This window comes from Alligator sinensis, unplaced genomic scaffold (genome assembly GCF_000455745.1).
Source record: "Alligator sinensis unplaced genomic scaffold, ASM45574v1 scaffold268_1, whole genome shotgun sequence".
Lineage (NCBI taxonomy): Eukaryota > Metazoa > Chordata > Crocodylia > Alligatoridae > Alligator > Alligator sinensis.
The window spans coordinates 836503-854232 of NW_005841853.1; the positions used below are offsets into that span (position 1 = coordinate 836503).

The window sequence follows — 17730 nt, forward strand, 5'->3', positions numbered from 1 at the left end:
ACACACACACACACACACACACATCCCCCTTCTACTCCACCAGACTTACCAGCTGGATGCAACTCCTCAAGCTGAAGAGCTGCACATCGGAAATCGGATCAGTATCGACTGATACGCCTTCTTAAAAATCAGCTATTGGTATTGACCCCCAAAATTTCTATCAGTGCACCCCTATAAAAGGGTTTTGCAAACATTGCATTTGTATTGATGCTTTGGTCCTAAATAAGCATATGGTACTCTAGGGTGACTGGCGCCTGCTATTACCATCTACGTTAAGCATTTTGTGTATTATAGTTAGTGGTTTTACTCTGTGTGATTTCTTCTTTCGAAACAGAATAGAGATTCTGGCCTAAGCCTCAGCAGAGATGGAAAGTAAGTCAGAGGAAATCGTATAATAGAACTATACTATAATATTGAGTCTGCACCCCGCACTCTCCCAACTAATCTATACTGGGAAACTCATTAAGTGGAAGCCACGTTGGTCAGGATTGTGTTTAGAAACGTTTCTTGTTTCTTTAGGAATGAACTGTACACACTATTTTACACAATTTCAAATCTCTTTATGGAAAGTACCTTAAAAATAATTTATGAAATAATGTTACGACCCATCTAATCTGGATTGTTCTGGTCTCCTTCCAGTAAAAAACAGTGTTTCTTTCTTTCCCTCTTTCAAATAAATTCATAGATGTGAAAACTGATATATGGCAGAGGGGGGGAATTAACAGAGAGCATGTGTGTCACATGACTTCCAATGCAGTCTCCCATAGCATTCATGTGCACATCTGTTTTGTTTTGTTTTTTTACTTATATCAAAAGTCTTTCCGTGACATGCAAAAAGTCTTCAGGGCCAAATGTTAAATCACCAGAAGGTGTAAATCAGCATACCTCCTTGTAAAGCACTGGATCCTGTACAGAATTACTGCAATTGGCCCTTAAACCCCTTAATGTTTGTAAAAAGTTGGAACACAAAAAAGGTGCAGATGCAAGTGATAATTTTTGCATGAACTGACCACAGAAAGCAGTTTATAGCTGTGACCAAACAAGTGCACAGCTGCAAACAGCTTAAAAAAAATGGCCGATTGGGTGAAAATCTGACCCCTCATTGGATCAGATAAAGATATTACCAAAAGTACCATCTTTTGTAACTTGTGTCTGGAGTTCCCAGCCTGTCCCTGTTTTCTGAATGGGAGAGGGGAAAGGGAGAGGATGGAGTTTAGTCTGGGGGGGTTTCAGTCCCTTTCCCCCCTGAGGGTGGGGCGGGTGTATTGCAGCCTCCCCCAAGGTGGGGAGGCTCCAATTCATCCAGATCACCCTTCAGCACCAGCTGGGGAGCCCCAAGAATGAGCTCCCTCCGCTGATTTCCCCCCCTCCCATTGTGAAAACAGTGAGTACTAGCAGAGAGCCCTGGCCATTCCTAAGGGAACCATTTCCCTCCCTCCTGGAACCAAAAGTGAACTTCTGTTTGGTCTGGGGTAATGTAACTCAGAACGCTTTGCAAAAGTCAGCTGCACTTCTGTCTGCACCAAAAGTTTTCCACCTTGCAAGGAGTGATCTTTGCACAATCAAGGACAGCTATGCAATGGGTCACAGCAGAGTTCACTGAAGGCGGTTGAGCTAACAGCTCATTTTACCCATGTGGGCGGAGTAGGGTATTTTATTATATGCTGTGAGAAAGGTAGGAAGCTGTCAGATACTCCTTATTCCCTACTGATGGAATTCACTCCACCCGTTTGCCAAGGGCTGAAATGTGCTGTTCAGCTACATTACCAAATCTGTCTCTTCTAACAATCAAGCAATGGGTAGAAAAAGAGAAGGTTGGGTTGACAAATTTGGTTTTGGAGAATCCTGTAACAGTTTAAAGTTGGGTTCTAGAGCTTCCTTGGCCAAGTATCCATGCCACAGTGTGTGAAGGCACCAGTTACGTAACTAGAAATCAAGAAATAGAAGGAAAATCATATTTTCTCCAGGATTATCTGCCATACTAGCCACACAAACCAGGGTTTCCCGCCAATACTAGCCACACAAAGCAATATCAGATAATATTGAGGCAAACCATAAGAACTGCGATTACTTGGATGGATGCCATTAATCACTGGGCCTTGGACTGAACCCTTAATAAACTGTGTGTATATATATATATATATACATATATATACATACATATATATACATATACATACATACATACATACATACATATATATATATACACACACACACATACATACACACACCCCCCCCGCCTGAAAATCTGTACCTATCACTGCAACGCAGCAAAGAGGAGGTGAAAAGACAATGACTATTCAACAGAGCAAAGCAAAACAGCAACAGGAAGTAAAGAATTATCCACTTATAACTGCAGGGGGCATTTAAGCCAGGAAGAACATAATTATCTAATGGGAATCTAACCAGGACATTGGAGTTAATGCCTCTACTTTTGCAGAAAAGTATCATGGGACCTTTAATGACCACAAATAGCCAGAACATTGATTTTACAGCTGGAAAACAGCACCAAAGTCACGGTATTGCCTCCTTTTCTCAGCAACACACCAGGGATTAGTTGAACAGGGACCTGCAGGAATGAAGACTGCCTATGGAAATACCATTTTGAAATGAGTAATCATACCATTCTGCAAGTGAAGCATTCCCTTGGATTTGTAGGATCACTTTAAAATAACCAATGGTTAGAGAATGCATGTGGTTCTAGTTTTAGTGTGCTCCTGAATGTTGAAAACATTTGTGTTGTGATTTTACTGGTTTAGACGTCTATAGGACAGATCGACTTTTTCTGGGCAGGGTGGAGGGGAGGGAGGAAGCCAGGGAAGGCATTCACATACCTCAGGGGGTGCATGAGACTGTACAGCCTGCTTGCCTCCCACTCCTCCCTCTGCCCTGAATTCCTCTTCCCTCTTCCTTTCTGCTCCAGCTCTGGTCCCTGCAGCCCCCAGCCCAACCTGGAAGCTGCTGTTGCTTCTCCCTGGCTGGGCTGGGGCTGCTGCCTCTCTTAGGAATAATGCCCTACAAGCAACCCCACATGGACAAGAATCAAAATTGTTATAAATAGTTTTATATTTAAAACAAACAACCTAAGGTTTTCAAAGGGATTTTCTTATTGGCTAATGGTTTCCTTGTTACCTTTTTGCCATTTCTACTAGATCTGATGCTATAACAGAACATTAAAACTGTAAGTCTTGTAAAATGTCTATCGAATGGATCCTGTACGTTTGCAACACTGTCATTAAGTAAACCACCACAGAATTTGCCTTTCAAGCACAAATGTCTTTTTTTAGGAAGTGATGCAGTAAGTTCATATGTATAAGCTATTTCTGTACAAGCTGATACTCTGCAAAACTAGCTGACTGTTGTCAAGCAGAGGACATGAGGAAACATGCTTGATGCTTGCCCTCAGGACTATTTTTAAAGTCAATTAATTCACTGTTGTAACTTTGTTAAATCAGAATTTCAAACTTTTGCACCTTACAATGAAAACAATAGTGTGTACTCGACATAGCGATGTGAATGTCTGTCACCAGTGTCATATACCTACTCAACCGTTGCACGCTTTCCTTAGCCTTCTAAACAGAAGCATTTTAGATACTAAAATTCTAGCTTTGTTGTAAAAACAAACATATTCAGGGAATGTGATCTTCTAGAAGAGGAGTCTTTGTACCAAGTATAATGCAGAGTGAACACTGACACCTTGCTATTTGTATAGCAGTGATGTCTATAGGTTACTACTAAAAATTAGGGTACATTATACTATGCACTAGGGCTGTGCGAAGCTTTGGTTGCTGATTTGATTCGGAGGAGATTCGGCGGCTGAATCTCCAACTCCAAATCGAATCAGGAGACCCATTAATCTCTCTGAATTGAACTGGAAGCCTCCGATTTGATAATTCAGACAGACACAGCTTTATATGTTTTTTCTACACACCTGAAGGTACCAGGAGACTCATGAATGCTGAGATTCTTGAGCAGATAGAGCATCCCACAGGAGCGCAGGGTGTGTCCAGTGTGCTTGGCAGTGGATCTGGAAGTGGACTAGAAGCACTTCTGGGTCCACCATGGAGTTCACGCCTCCTGCCCCCTGGCTCGGCAAATGGTGCCTCCTGGGTCTGGGTGGGCACCCAGGGTCCCCCCACAGCTGATCATTGAGCCAGGGGGATGCGGTGGGGGGGGTCCCCTGCATGCTCGGTGGCAGACTTGGAAGTGGACCGGAATTACTTCCAGTCCACTGGAAGTACTTCTGGTCCATTTCTGGGTCCACCGCCGAGCATGCAGGGGGTGCCCATGCACTCCTGTGGGATGATCCATCCACCTCAGCATTGCAGCATTCATGACCTGTGCCTAGTACCTTGAGGTACATAGAAAAAAAAATTTAAAGCTGTGTGTATGGCCGAATCACTGATTTTCCAAATCAGAATCGAATCTTCAGATTTGGATTCGGCCAAATTGAATTGGGACAGTGATCCAACTCATCTAATCAAATCACTATCCCTCAAATCAGGCTGAATCTGAACCCAAGGTGAATACATCCCGCTTCACACACCCCTAGTATGTATTAGCTTAACACATAGTATGACACAGTGCCCACCCAAAATAGATTAGCATCCAAAAGGGCAGGAGAAAGGTCGATTTATCCTCATTTTGTAGAAGCACAAAGATTATGCGACTTCCCAAAGTTATAAAGGAAATCTGAGGCAGAGGTGAGAACTGATGTAAAAGATTCAAATCCAGTTTCTTAAATATATAAAATTATCCTCTTCCTGTCCTTATATGGTTTCTCAAAGTAACAAATCCCAGGAAAAGGCTGGGGAACTGATGGTGAGTGCCACCACTGGCGTGCAGCATTCAGTTATATAGGGAAATGGCATGCAGAAGGCAGCAGCAGGGGGAAGTCTCTGGAAGGATCTGCCCTTTCTGAGAACTCTCGTTTCCTGAGGAAGTTGAAACTGGAGATGCAGAAGCTTGAAGAAAAAAAAAAAAGATCTGGTCTTAATGAAGACCAAACTGTCCTTTTCCTTATTTTGGTGAGTATGGATAATTCCCACTAGTGCTAATGAATTCACATCTCTGTTTCTACAAAAACTGCAGGCCTGGCTTTCCAGTGCCCTGCATCCTGCATTAAAGCAGATGCAAAATTATTTTACATAAGATTGCAAAAATGTAAGTGTCAAGGCAATAGAGCTATTGACAGTAATTGGAGGGCAGACTCAATTGCACAGATGTGTAAGTGGGGGCAGAATTTAGCTTTTTGTATGTCAGTAAAACCACAGACCAAGTCAGACCATCATGGGGGGGACACGTGAAACATCAAATAGCACAACCAGCATTTAGGGATCAATCATATGTTTGCAGAAGAATGGCTTATGCCCTTTCCACCTTAATTTCTAAGATGGTTCTGTAGAAACCAGGGCACATACCTTCTGATACCAAAGACAGATTTTTGTTTCCTTGTAAGTACACATTGTTTAATGCATGATTCACGTCTTGGACTTTTATAAATGAGTTATGCTTCCTTCGATGTGTGTGTATGTGGAAAATTGTGCCTCTTTCAGTGTTATTATGGACTTTTTTTCTTAACTTAGCTTTGTGTTACGTAAATGTTTAGTAGGATTTCATACAGCACAGGCCAGATTCTACACCATGCATTAAGCCTTAATACAGGGGTTCTTAATTTGGTTAGACCTGAGATACCCCTCAGAAAATGTTTTTTTGCTTTTGGTTTTCACTTGTCTTTGTTTTAATGGAAAATATTAGACCAGTTTTCTTGTTGCAAAGAACTCAGAAAGACCACAAGATGAAAGACGTTTTTAACACAGCAGATTCCTATTTGAAATCTCTGAATTTTACCTTGTAAATCATGTTTGGCATCCTGGAGCAACACTGAAAGGAGCTCAAGGCACCCGGGGGTGCTCCGACACCCTGTTTAAGAACCACTGCTCTAAGTGGACTCAGGTGGCAAAGTGCAATTCTATTCTACTCTGTTTAAATCCTGAAAGTCCATTCAATGAATCTACTTTTTTAGCACACTGCCATCTTGCCTTTAAGATTGAGTCACAATAACTGCTGTGAGGAGAAAGACCATTTACCCACCTTTTTTATTAACTGTTTTTCAGGGACTTGAGTAGGATGAGGGGGGAAAAAAAAAAAAAAAAAAAATCAATTGAATGTAGGCATCCAAGAGATGGAACAAAATCTGTGTTTAAGAACCTAAGATCTTGGGATTTCCTGGGACTGGGTATGTTTGCTAACTCATGCTGACTTGGTGCCACTGGGGGAAACTTTGGGTTTTCCTCAAACGCTATTTCAGAAAACTCCAGACTTCTTGCCAATTAGCATCATGCTTAAAGGTTTCTTGTCTCTGACCTAGCTAAAAATCCCTAATTGGGACAATTATGTCAAAATTAGCAAAGGGTAGGGCATAAAGAAATTCTAATAATTTAATATTTAGATGCTTGAATTGCACCTAAATATTAAATGGGCACAGCTATGACTTTTGGGGTCTTTAAACACTTTGGGGTAAGGTCAGAGAAATTTGGATAAAAATTAGGTATTGAAATCAAAGGTAGCATAGTGGATTAGAGCATGAATTAGCTGGGGGATAGTCTAGGAGTCTTTCTAATATATTTTGCCAGCTTCCATATTCTGCAAGACTGAGCTGACAACTGCAAGAGAAATGGCATTCAAAACTTTTGGTGTTTCCTGTTTCCATTTTTGACTGCAACAACTTGAAGTTTATTTCCCCACGTGGCAGAAAACTGGAAATCCCTAAAATCTCATGATTTCCACAGAACTGCTTTTGCCTCTAGGGCTAGGGATAGACATTCAAAAAGCCTGAGCCTGAACTGATACAATCTTTGCAGGTTTGTCTAACCTGCAAAGCTTGAACTGATTTGGAGGTGGGTAGACATCCCCTTGTCATTCCAGAAATGCCGGCACATGCCTGCAGTGGCTCAGGCTAGAAATCAGGAGGTGCTAGAGCAGCCCTCCCCTCCCTTCCATTGGGCTGAGCTGAGGGGAGCGTGGCCAGGCCCCTGCAGGATGCTCTGATTAGGGAGGGGTTTGCCCCCTCCGACCAGCCCAGCAAGCAGTTGATAACAGTGTTATCCCAGATAACAGGGAGCAGGGGGAAGCCAGGCAAATGCCTGCAGTCTCTGCTGGAGCTGCAGCCAGGGAGCAGAGAGGAGGGCCCAGCCCTGCTGTGGAGCAGGGAGCCCTGCCCAGCCTAGAGAGCATGCCGGGATGCTGGGGGAGTCTGGTTTAAGTTAAACCAGCAAGGGGTCTGGGACAGACATTGCATAAACAGATTTGAGCCAAATCAGTTAAGTCTGATACTGCATTCAACCAGGTTTATCTCAAACCAGTTTCAGCCATTTTCAAACAGGTCTATGTGCAATGAAATCTGTTCTGTTACAGGTTTAAACCAGTTTCTGATCATTTCAACCAGTTTATATGTAATGTCTGTTCCTAGCCCTGACGGCTATAAACTTGTTCAACCGCTCTCCCAGCTATATAGTTGGTCCAATAAAAGATACCACAAAAAACCTTGCCCCTCGTGCATTTCCTGGATCTTCATAACTATAACACTCCAAATTAACTACAAATGACATTTCTATCAAATAAGTCTGGGATTCCCCTTATTAAAAAGCAAGTATTTGCAATGATTGCCTCTACTGTTTTATGTGTAATGTCTGTCCTCAGCCAAGGCGGTGAAGCATCCACACATTTTGGATACTACTTATACAACCCAACATTTAAGGAGGATAACAGGACAGATAACACGCCAGTTTATATAATTCTCTGTATTGTAAGCACTACACTTTCCAGATTTCCTTTAATCCATCTATTGTAATACATGTACCCTTATTAATAAATAAAAAATAAATGCTCAGTTTACCCTTTCATTCATGGTATCACTCCACAACACCCAGTCTCACTGCTGGAGAGGAAGAAAAAGGAAAAATCTAGTAACGTGAGGACAGAAACCACAAGCAGTGGCAGAGAACAGGAAATGTATGTGGATGACAGGGTACCAAGATGCACTGACACTGCTGGCCAAGGGAAATGCATCAGCTGCAGTTCACAACAACCTTCAAACTATTTTGAAGTACTGCAACGTCCATCCTTTTGGATCGTCTGATTCTCACCATGTGCCAGATTTATTCATTTCATGCTAGATGCCTTTGTTTCTTTATTACATCTGCAAAAGGGTTAGGGTATTTTTGACCTCCACACCAGAACCATTCAAACCATCTGGTCACATCCTGGTTGATACCCCTAGCACTGCACAGATCAAGGAGAGAAGTGTGAATAGCATCTTGTCCATTTTTTTATTGTTCAGCCATTATTGTTAAAGAAATCACCAGCATTAGTCAGTCAGCCCTAAATAAAAAGCAAACCTGTGGACTTGGGCTCTGAGGGAAGCCACTACACTATTGTTCTCTTACCCTTTGATTCATGGCATTATGGATTTGGTTTTTTAATGCTATGAGGACATGCATCCAAGTTGGACCTTTTCTCCCCATGCACTCCTCCAAAAAAGTACTTTTCATAAGATAGTTTGTACATTAAAGAACTATTAGGCTGCAATACATAGCAGGTACATCTATTAATCATCAGGCCATTTATGCTCTGTAATTCTACCACAGTTAAATAACATGGACGCTAAGTACCTGAATCAGCTATTAGCAAGCATTCCTACTCATTAAAACTCACTTATTTAGACTTTAGCAATGGTAAATGTAACCAGCCCTGGAGGAGTGTCATAGTGCTTGGAAATGGCACATTAAGCTTCATTTACCCAGCTCCAGTCACAGACAGAAAGGCGGGGAGGGAAGAAAAGCGGGAGGGAGGGGGGAAGGGGAAGAGATGGTCAAGCCACACAGCAAAGCTTATGAGCTTTTTGAAGCTGCATTAAGAAAATGACAAATCTTACAAAGAGAGCTATAAAGCTTCCTCAAGTACAACAGTTCTGCAAAGAGCTATTTATCATCGTTTGTTGAAAAGACTCCTACGTTTAATACTATTGGACTCTGAGAGCTGATTATTAAATGTAATTACAGAAGTAGCACAGAAATAATAGTTTATTGCCGCGCACAAGCAATGCTATGTATTAACAAAGAGGAGCAGCGAACATGTTTTGCATTCGGAATCATATTATTGGCTTTTCTGGGGACACATACACACACAAATGTGTACACAGTTAATTCCACATTAAGTAGCTTCTGCTAACTAGCATTATCCTCCAAGATGTTCACATCAGGGTCAATACATCCATTTATACTTAATGTTAGAGTAAGAAAACAGCACCAAAATTGGTTGCTATTTGGATTTTAGCTTTAAGATATTTTTCCGCTTAACAAAGACTTTTTTTTTTTTAAATGCTGTCAAGAAATGTTACTCAAATTTGCTCATTGGGCACCCTCTAATAGGTATACTACTGTTATAGCATAGCCATTTGAAAATGAGAGGTTTATTTAGAATATGGCAGTAAGCAACTCTGCTCTCAATGTTTTGAGAAATGTAATAATTTCTCTCCGACAAGTTCTGATTTTTCATCCCCACGCTCAAGAGCATACATACACCCATATTACACTCATTGCTTCCCTATAAGCCTAACCATAAATTCCCCTCATTCTTCCTTTCCAAATTTTAAATTTTATAATGTTACACCCTCTACTTAGACCTACTGATCAGATTGCAACTCTTCTTTATTAATATCTATCCTCCGAAACCATAAGCTATTTCAGTAATTATCTCCCAAACCCAATCCAGCCTTTTCAAGAACGGACACAGGCATTTGCCCTGTGCACACATAGTAAAATACAACGAGATGTGGAATAACAGCTCCTCGAGTGTGGAACTAATAGCCCTTAAATTGTACTAGAACAAAGCAAAGTGATGGTCTGAAAAAGGCATTATTTTACCATTATATTATAAACCATCATTTCTGGTGGTTCACAGCTGGCCAAAGGGAGGAAGCGGGGCTTGGATCAGAAGCCATCACTGATTTGGGTCAGTGACAGCCGAGGGGGCAGGGCTGACCCAGTGCTTGGACACAGCAAATGAGCTGGAGCCAAGGCGAGAGCACAGCTCTGCACAACATTACTTGGGATGGCAGCAACCGTGCTCTAAGTTAACTCTCGATGGGATCTTGCACAGATGTTTGATAAACCGCTCTAACAGAAAATGCTTTAGTCCAATACCTGATCCATTAAAGATTAATTTAGAGCACAATCTGTCATTTTTAAAGCACTCTAAGAGCCATGACTGTCTGTTCAGTTAAGGCTTTAGAGAGTTTTAAGCACACTTAAAGCACAATAGGTGTAACGTCTGTACCTGGCCTTGGGTTAAAAGAATAACTGTTTGAAGCAGGTTTGCAATATTGGAAGCAGTCCTGGCATGGACAGATGAGTGGATACAGCCCATATGAAGCAGTCAAAGAGGCATAAGAATGGTCGCCATAAAACCATACGTTCATGAATAGCTGTGTGCACTTGCATACAAACCTCATCTGTACTAATACCAAGAGTAAGAGGTATGGGTTTAAGTAAAACAGAAATATCAACATTTACTAAGCAGGATGCCTTACTCCGAAATTCTATGTAAGATGCTTAAAAAAACAAGCCAAAAACAACATTGTTTGTATAGCATCAATGTCTCACTAAAATTAACCAGTGATCCATACGCAGCTGAAAAAAGAAAGAACGAAAGAAAGAGACAGGACACTTTAAGGTATAAATATGCAAATAGGACCCTACTTTTAGGCAACCAATTAACCATTTTTGGCCAAAGAACATTTTTCCCGAAGGCTAGGGATTTAGAGTCAGATTTTCAAACGATACGGAGGCACGTAAAGCTGCAGACAGACACCAAAGGGGATTTTCAAAATGTACCTGAAATTGAAGCCAAAATTAACGGGAGTTACGTTTCTCTAGCCGAGCCTATTTAGAAACTCTCGCAAATCCCACGGGATGCCAATCTGCATTGTCAATTGCCCAGGTACCTTAGAAAAATCTGTCCCTTGTGGAATAGATCACTGGTAAGAAAGGCTGAATTTTTCATCTAACAACCTTGGCAGCTTCCTTTTGAAGGTGGTAATTTTGACTTATCTGCAGCAGATAACTCACAGCAACAGCACATTCCCATTGACAATTATCTCCCTACAATAACCGTAAAAACCAAAATCAAATCAACAAGGATGGAATCAAAAGTAAAAGAGCTAAATTATAGATAACAGCATTCATAAAACTATACCTCTCCTCAAAGTTGCTTGTGCTCACTGTATATATGCCAGGATTTCTTAATCTACTGCTGATGTGCTGCATATTGAAATTGTGTGCAATTACAGTTAGCTATAATTAAGAACAATTACAGCTTTTATTTCTCCACTTGTTCTTTAAAAAGCACATTTGTAATAAAACTTTTTTCCCTTTCTTTTTTAAAAGGTGAATATAATTATACATCCCTATAACATCTCCCATAATTAGTTTGACTCAAGTTTCTTCTAGAACAATTTTCATTTTAGCTGTCAGATCTGCCATCTAGAGTCAATAGAACATATGATAAAAAATTCTATCATTAACCTTTTTCACCCCATACATCTGTAAAAAAAAAAACTTGAACAAATTGAAGGTTTCATTGCTTAAATGTTTTAAGGCCAAATTTGGCTTTAAAAAAAAATATTTAAAATAACATTGGAAACATTGTTACAAGTAGCTTGTTTTACTGTTATTAAATTAAGCTTGGTATAAAGGATATGCTGTGTTCCTCTATTTTACAGGTTACTTTTACATCACATCCTTCATAAAAGGATATGTTAACTATATCTCTGTTTAAAAGCTGCCAGATTAGTAACCATGCCGGCTGCAGGGAAAAATAATTAAGGGTAATAGAAGCCACCCTCATTTTTAAGCTGCCTTTGATTTTAAGACAGAGCGGAGAAAAAAAAATGTAAAAGGTGCCAGTCTCTAAATGAAGATACGGCATGTAAAAGATGAAGATATGGCATGCAACCTGCAGCTCTTTACAACTACATAATAAATACAATCACCTAAGTAGATAATCACATCGCAGAAGCTGACTTCTATTGGTTTTCCCTTTCTATCCCATTAATCTTCCACAGGTACATCATTAGAGGTTGCATGATCTAGTGGATCAGGAAATATGTTTTTATTCTTGGCTCTGCCACTGACTTGCCATGCAACAAAAGATATGTCACCCCACCCCAGCATACCTAGTTCTCCACCCAAACTTTGCCTAATGCACCTATTTGTGGCAGGATTTGTTGCTTACAATGAGCTTTCAGTGTATGGCATGATGGGTCCTCAATCTCAGTTGGAAGTCTTGGGTGATACCTATACCGTACGACATGACTGATCTGCAGGGTAGTAATTCATCCATATACTGTTTTGTGAAATTAAAGGGATACTTGTAAAGCCAGAGACAAGTGCTTTCTCTTGTGGATGACACTTACTTCTCACCTTTTTGAGATCTCCCTACAATTGTGGCTGCTTTGGAACCATTCCTTAGAACTAATCCTTTAACTCCTATCCACCAGAATTACCATTTATAATAGAGCCCAGTGAAAATGTTGTTTTCTCTGGCAATCGCGTATATTCATTTAGCTGATAAAAGGTTATGAGACGACAAAAGACGTTCTTTACCAAGTGCAGATAAAAGTTCATTTGAAACCTGGGTTGGGACCACCTTTTCCATGGGCACAGGGATTGAATTCCATGATTCCCATTGGACCAAGGGAAACCGTGGACATGAATACTCTTGGAAGCATGGGATGAGGTACTCTCACTTCTGGACAAAGAGAACATTAGAGCAGGGGTTGGCAACGTTTTTGGGCAGAGTGCCAAAAACGCTTACAACCTCACCTTGTAAGAGGTTGGTGTGCCTGGAGGCGGGAGCTGCGAGTGGCCCTTGTGGCAGTGCAGCCTTGACCCCTTCCTGGCCGTTCTCCCCAAAGTGTGCATGCCAAGCAAAATGCCTTCACTTGCCATGCTCTGGCACTCATACAGAGGGTTACCTATCTCTGCATTAGAGGGTTTTTTCTTTCTTTTAAAATGACTCTCAAATGAAAATCTCTGTGCAAGATTACAAGAGCACATTAGCAAGCTCCCAAAGGATCACCTTCCCTGCCCCTCCCTGGTATTCTAGATTTTTGCACCAAAACTGGGACCTGAAACTTGAGTCCAGGGTTATGAAGACAAAGCTTGTCCTGGGTTTTCCAGGAGGCCCCGAATGTTTCAGGGTCACAAGGGCAAAGAACATGGGAATGGACCCAACACATGCTCACTTTCAAACATGGGACGAACCATTCACTCTTCTACATGACTAGTTTCACATGAAGGAAAACAAAAAATGGACAAATACAATGCAAGAACATGGATTTATACGTTTGACTTTTAGACCCTCGACTTTTCATCCCTCTGCAGTTTTGCCTCTGCTCCAGACAAAAAGAATTCACAGATTCAAAAGCTACAATGCCCAGAAATCAGTACACCACAAGAGCAAAGATCCACGTGGACAAAAACACAATTCATCCAGTCCATATAAAGAAAAGAGATGAATTTCATAAAGCTTTAGGCTACATAAAACCCCCCCACTGTAAATGAACATTAGATGACAGTAAATAAGAGTTAAGTAGAATCAGCTACATTTGGATGTTTCCCTGAAAGATGACTTCAGTTTCAAAACATCCACCATGTCGGGGGTGTCCCAAACCCATTTCTAAATTATGAATCTTGAAACCATTGCTAATGTAAACAGCGAGCAGTTTATGAAAAGACGCTGCATTAAGATATTTTTAGTTTCATAAAAGAAGGAAGGGCATTTGTTTCCATGACAAAAGTCTTTCAGTTGGAAAAGTAGAAAAATGGAGACTAAATTACAGTTAAAATTCTAATCCTTACTAAATCATATTTTAGGCTCTTTTTAAATGTTACTATTTTAAACCCCCCCGACCAGATGCTGGAACTGAAGCAAAATCCTATACTGAGCTAAATTTTTCCCCTCTATTTAAAACCAAGGAACACAAGCTGCAAAACATTTCAATGTTTACAAAGAAAGAAATCTCCTTTCTAATGCCAGGAAAAGAACGAACTCAGATTCTGTTTCGCATGATGGATGTTGAGACTCGCCACGAGGAGCAGAAGTATCTCTGTAACAATGTTGTTAAGGAAACTTATTTTACAGAGACCACAGGATCACGCTGCACAGTCCCCTTAAGGCAGCTTGTCATGGGGCCAGCATGGAAACATACCATTTAGATAGTGCCCAAATCAATTTTGAAGGACAAGCTAACCCTAAAATACTATGAAACAGGCCTATTGCCATCAACTTACCCAAAATATTTACAGGCAGTCCTCGACTTACAACGTTTTGAGTTACAATGTTTCGCACTTACAACGTTTATAAAAAGACACCCTGTTTCAACTTTCTGACGTCAGTTTTGATTTTACAACACTTGATCCGATGCGACACCACGCCAGCAAACAAGTTCTCTGTGTCGCTCGTCTCCCTGGAGAACACCTGTCCAAACTTCCTTAGACACTTTCTTTAAGAAAGCAGACAAGACTCCAGAAAAACGTGCAGTCAAGACTCCTGAGAAGACTCCAGCCAAGAACCCTTCAAAAAGTCCAACCAAGAGCCTTTCAAAAAGTCCAGCAAAGTCACCTCAAAGAAGTCCTTCCAAATCAATATGATTGCTATTTACAATATAAATACATTAATGTAGCTATGTTACTCATCTATAATTGATGGAGTACAAAATTCTGGGGTATTTTTAGTGAAAATAGGGTATCGGGCCTTGGTTCAGGAACCAATCCCCCATTTATAACATTGTTTCTTATGAGAAAATTGGTTCCGAGTTACAACATTTTGACTTAAGTCGCGGTTTTCAGGAACAAATTGTGTTGCAAGTCTGAGGACTACCTGTATTCTACTCCCAAATATCTGATATGTTACCTCCTCCGCTCTATCTACAGAAGCTCTTTTCCCTTATTCCTCCACCATGAGTGTTTTGGCTTCTCTCACTATTCCTCCTACCATCACATCTCCCTGCTCATACAGGTGGCTGGCATAAGTGGACTTCCCACTGCCTCCCGCCTCTTCTCTTCGTGGGTAGCTGCTTTCCCCAGGTGATACAACAGGAGCGTAGGTTGTAGATGGGACAGTGAAAAGCTTTTAAAAAAGGCACAGGCAGCTCTTCTCCTTAATTCTTATCAGCACAGGAAGTTTCCAGAAGGGACTGGAAATGTTTGCAACCCGGAAAACTTCTGTGCCCTTTCCTTTTCTCTAACAGGGCCAGAAGACAGAGTCATGGCATTCTTGTTGTAGAAGTCCCATCCGAGTCCTCTGGGACTGTGGGTCTCAACGCACTGGTGGGACAGAAATGTCATAGCTCTGGGGCATGGGTGCAAGGTTCCCTAGACTGACGGGATATGCCTCAACTAGTTAAAAACGCAACAGAGCAAATGGCAAATTTTTTAACAAATGCTACAAAATTCTGAAGCACATTTTTCAGCTGTAACCACCCACAGTCGCCTCCCACAGAACAGATATACTGAAAGGGAACCTATTCTCCACAAAGGAACAAGTGAGAAAAGGGAAGGAAAAAGCAACTAAAATCCAACAACAAGCAAAATAACTGAAGGAAATTAAGATTTAAGGGTGTCTGCTGTGAAAACTTCTCCAAAAGGAAGGGATTTTTACTGGTGACCACAGAACTGAAAAACAAACCAAAAAAATCCATTCAGCTACATGCAGTTCATCGCTTACTCAGCTCGTTGTAGGCAAAAGAATTTAAAAAGACAAGATAAAAAAAAGACTGGGTAGAGCAGGAAAGACAATCTCTTCTTTTCATTATTTAAAAAAACCCAAAAAACTAGACAAGAACCTAGATAACCTCAGTTACAAAATTCTGCACAGTCTCCAAGGATTTCAGAGATAATCATGAGAATTCAACATGCTAGTCAATGTGAGGAACAAGCAGCACATCCTGTAATGTTCTTGAAGGAAGATAGGAAAAAACATAAAATAAAAGCAAAACTGCGTGTTGATGTATTTGGTCAATCAGCAGGTTGTTCTGTTTTAAATATCAGAACCGAAGGCATTTCTTTGATGTTTTCAGAAGCAGGGAAAACAAATCTTACACTTTTCTGAGTGCCACTGTTCTGGAGGTAAATGTTACAGCTTCTGGAAGCACAAATTAAAAAGACAATTATAACCTGGCTGACCTGCCTCATCATTAAAATGCATGGTAGAACTCACTGACTCGCTGAGACAGAGGATTTTACTTCTTTGCACTTGTGCACATAAGAAGGTTCACTGTTTTATCGTTGAATGTGTTGATTGTTCAGATCAAAGAGAACACAAATAGAGAAGGCTCCTTTCCTTCTTTTCAGAGGTTAATCAGTGCTATGAACATGTGTCATTAATCTACTTCCGTTACAAGGATAATCAAAATGGAAGTTGCCCAAATCAATCCTTCCAACAGGATTCCACAACATGTCTTACTTAAGAAGCTAAATTCACATCTTTACTTCTTGTTTCTCTAAATACATCAACTGTACTTTTGAAACCTAGCAATAGTGAACGAAACTATGCGGCTATTCGGAGAGTCAGATAATGTAGTAGTACAGGGGTCATAGATGGATCATCTATCATGATACATCATCTATCATGTAGAAAAATGCAGCCAAATATCTCAAAGCAGCATTTCAGCTGGGGAATCAAGACCCAATTTGGTCTGCATATCTCCAAATTGGGTAGAAAGTAAATGAAGCCACTACCTATCTGTAAAAAAGTAGCTGTGGGAAACACTCCCTCCATACCACCTCCAATCTACAAAATTGTACTAGCAGTTACCCTTGTAGTCAAAACCTAAAATGCCACGATCCAGCCTGGCACAATGCGTGGTCCCCACAAGCAGCACTGGCACCGGCCCTGGGTGACAGCCGGCATTGCACAGCACCACGCCAAGCCAGGCCGGCCCTGCCACCAGCAGCACAGGTGGCGCCGGGTCTCAGGTGGCCAGTGCTGGGCTGCACCATGGGAGGCTTTCCCAGCAGTGGGCCTGGCCACTGCTGCTGCAGGGTGAGTTGTGGGCCCTGTGGGGGTGGGAGGCTGTGACGCCTGTCGGGGGAGCTGTGGCCCTGCAGGGACAGTCTGTGAGTGAAGGAGGTAGGGGCAGCTCTGATTTTTCTATGACAAACTGACAACCCCCCCCACCCCCAAGTAAATGCCAAAGCATATAGATAGTTAGAATTTATTTTATTATGATGATAGAGGCACTGGTAGGCTTATAAATTGTTTAAAACTTGGAAGTATATCAATAAAACATTGCCCAAATAATCCCTCTCTCTATAGTGGCATTTCATTTTAATAGCGAAAGAACACTATTTGGGGTATTTTAAAATGAGGGAATTTGCAATTTTTAAACAGGGAACACTAGGATCTCTGTTGGTGAGACAAGTGGTGAGACCTGGGCAGAGGAGCTGGTGCAGGGCCAGGACTGGGGACCCAGCTGGAGGCCGGATGAGGTGGCTGACCTCTTGACCGTTTGGGGTCAAGAGGACATAGTTTCACAATTCAAAGCGGGCCACCGCAAGGAGCACATCTTCTGGGTGATACCCAAGTGGGGGCACCCCATCTGTGTCTGGCAGGCATGCAGCCATGGGGCTGCAGGTCTAAGGGGGTGGATGCTGTTGCAGGTGG

At 41.4% G+C, this 17730-nt stretch overlaps 1 protein-coding gene across 13 annotated transcripts in view; it reads right to left on the reverse strand.

Annotated features, from left to right (window-relative positions):
• CELF2 (CUGBP Elav-like family member 2) overlaps window positions 1–17730 on the reverse strand; it is a 490120-nt gene that overhangs the window by 396996 nt on the left and 75394 nt on the right. The window contains exon 1 of one of the 13 annotated variants that reach the window (XM_025213093.1): window positions 7901–7925. The exons of the other annotated variants lie outside the window; for them this stretch is intronic. Within the exon in view, the coding sequence (XP_025068878.1) occupies window positions 7901–7908 (8 nt within the window). The 5' untranslated portion in view covers window positions 7909–7925. Of the gene's footprint in view, window positions 1–7900; window positions 7926–17730 lie in introns of those variants that run through there. 13 annotated transcript variants of the gene reach the window in all.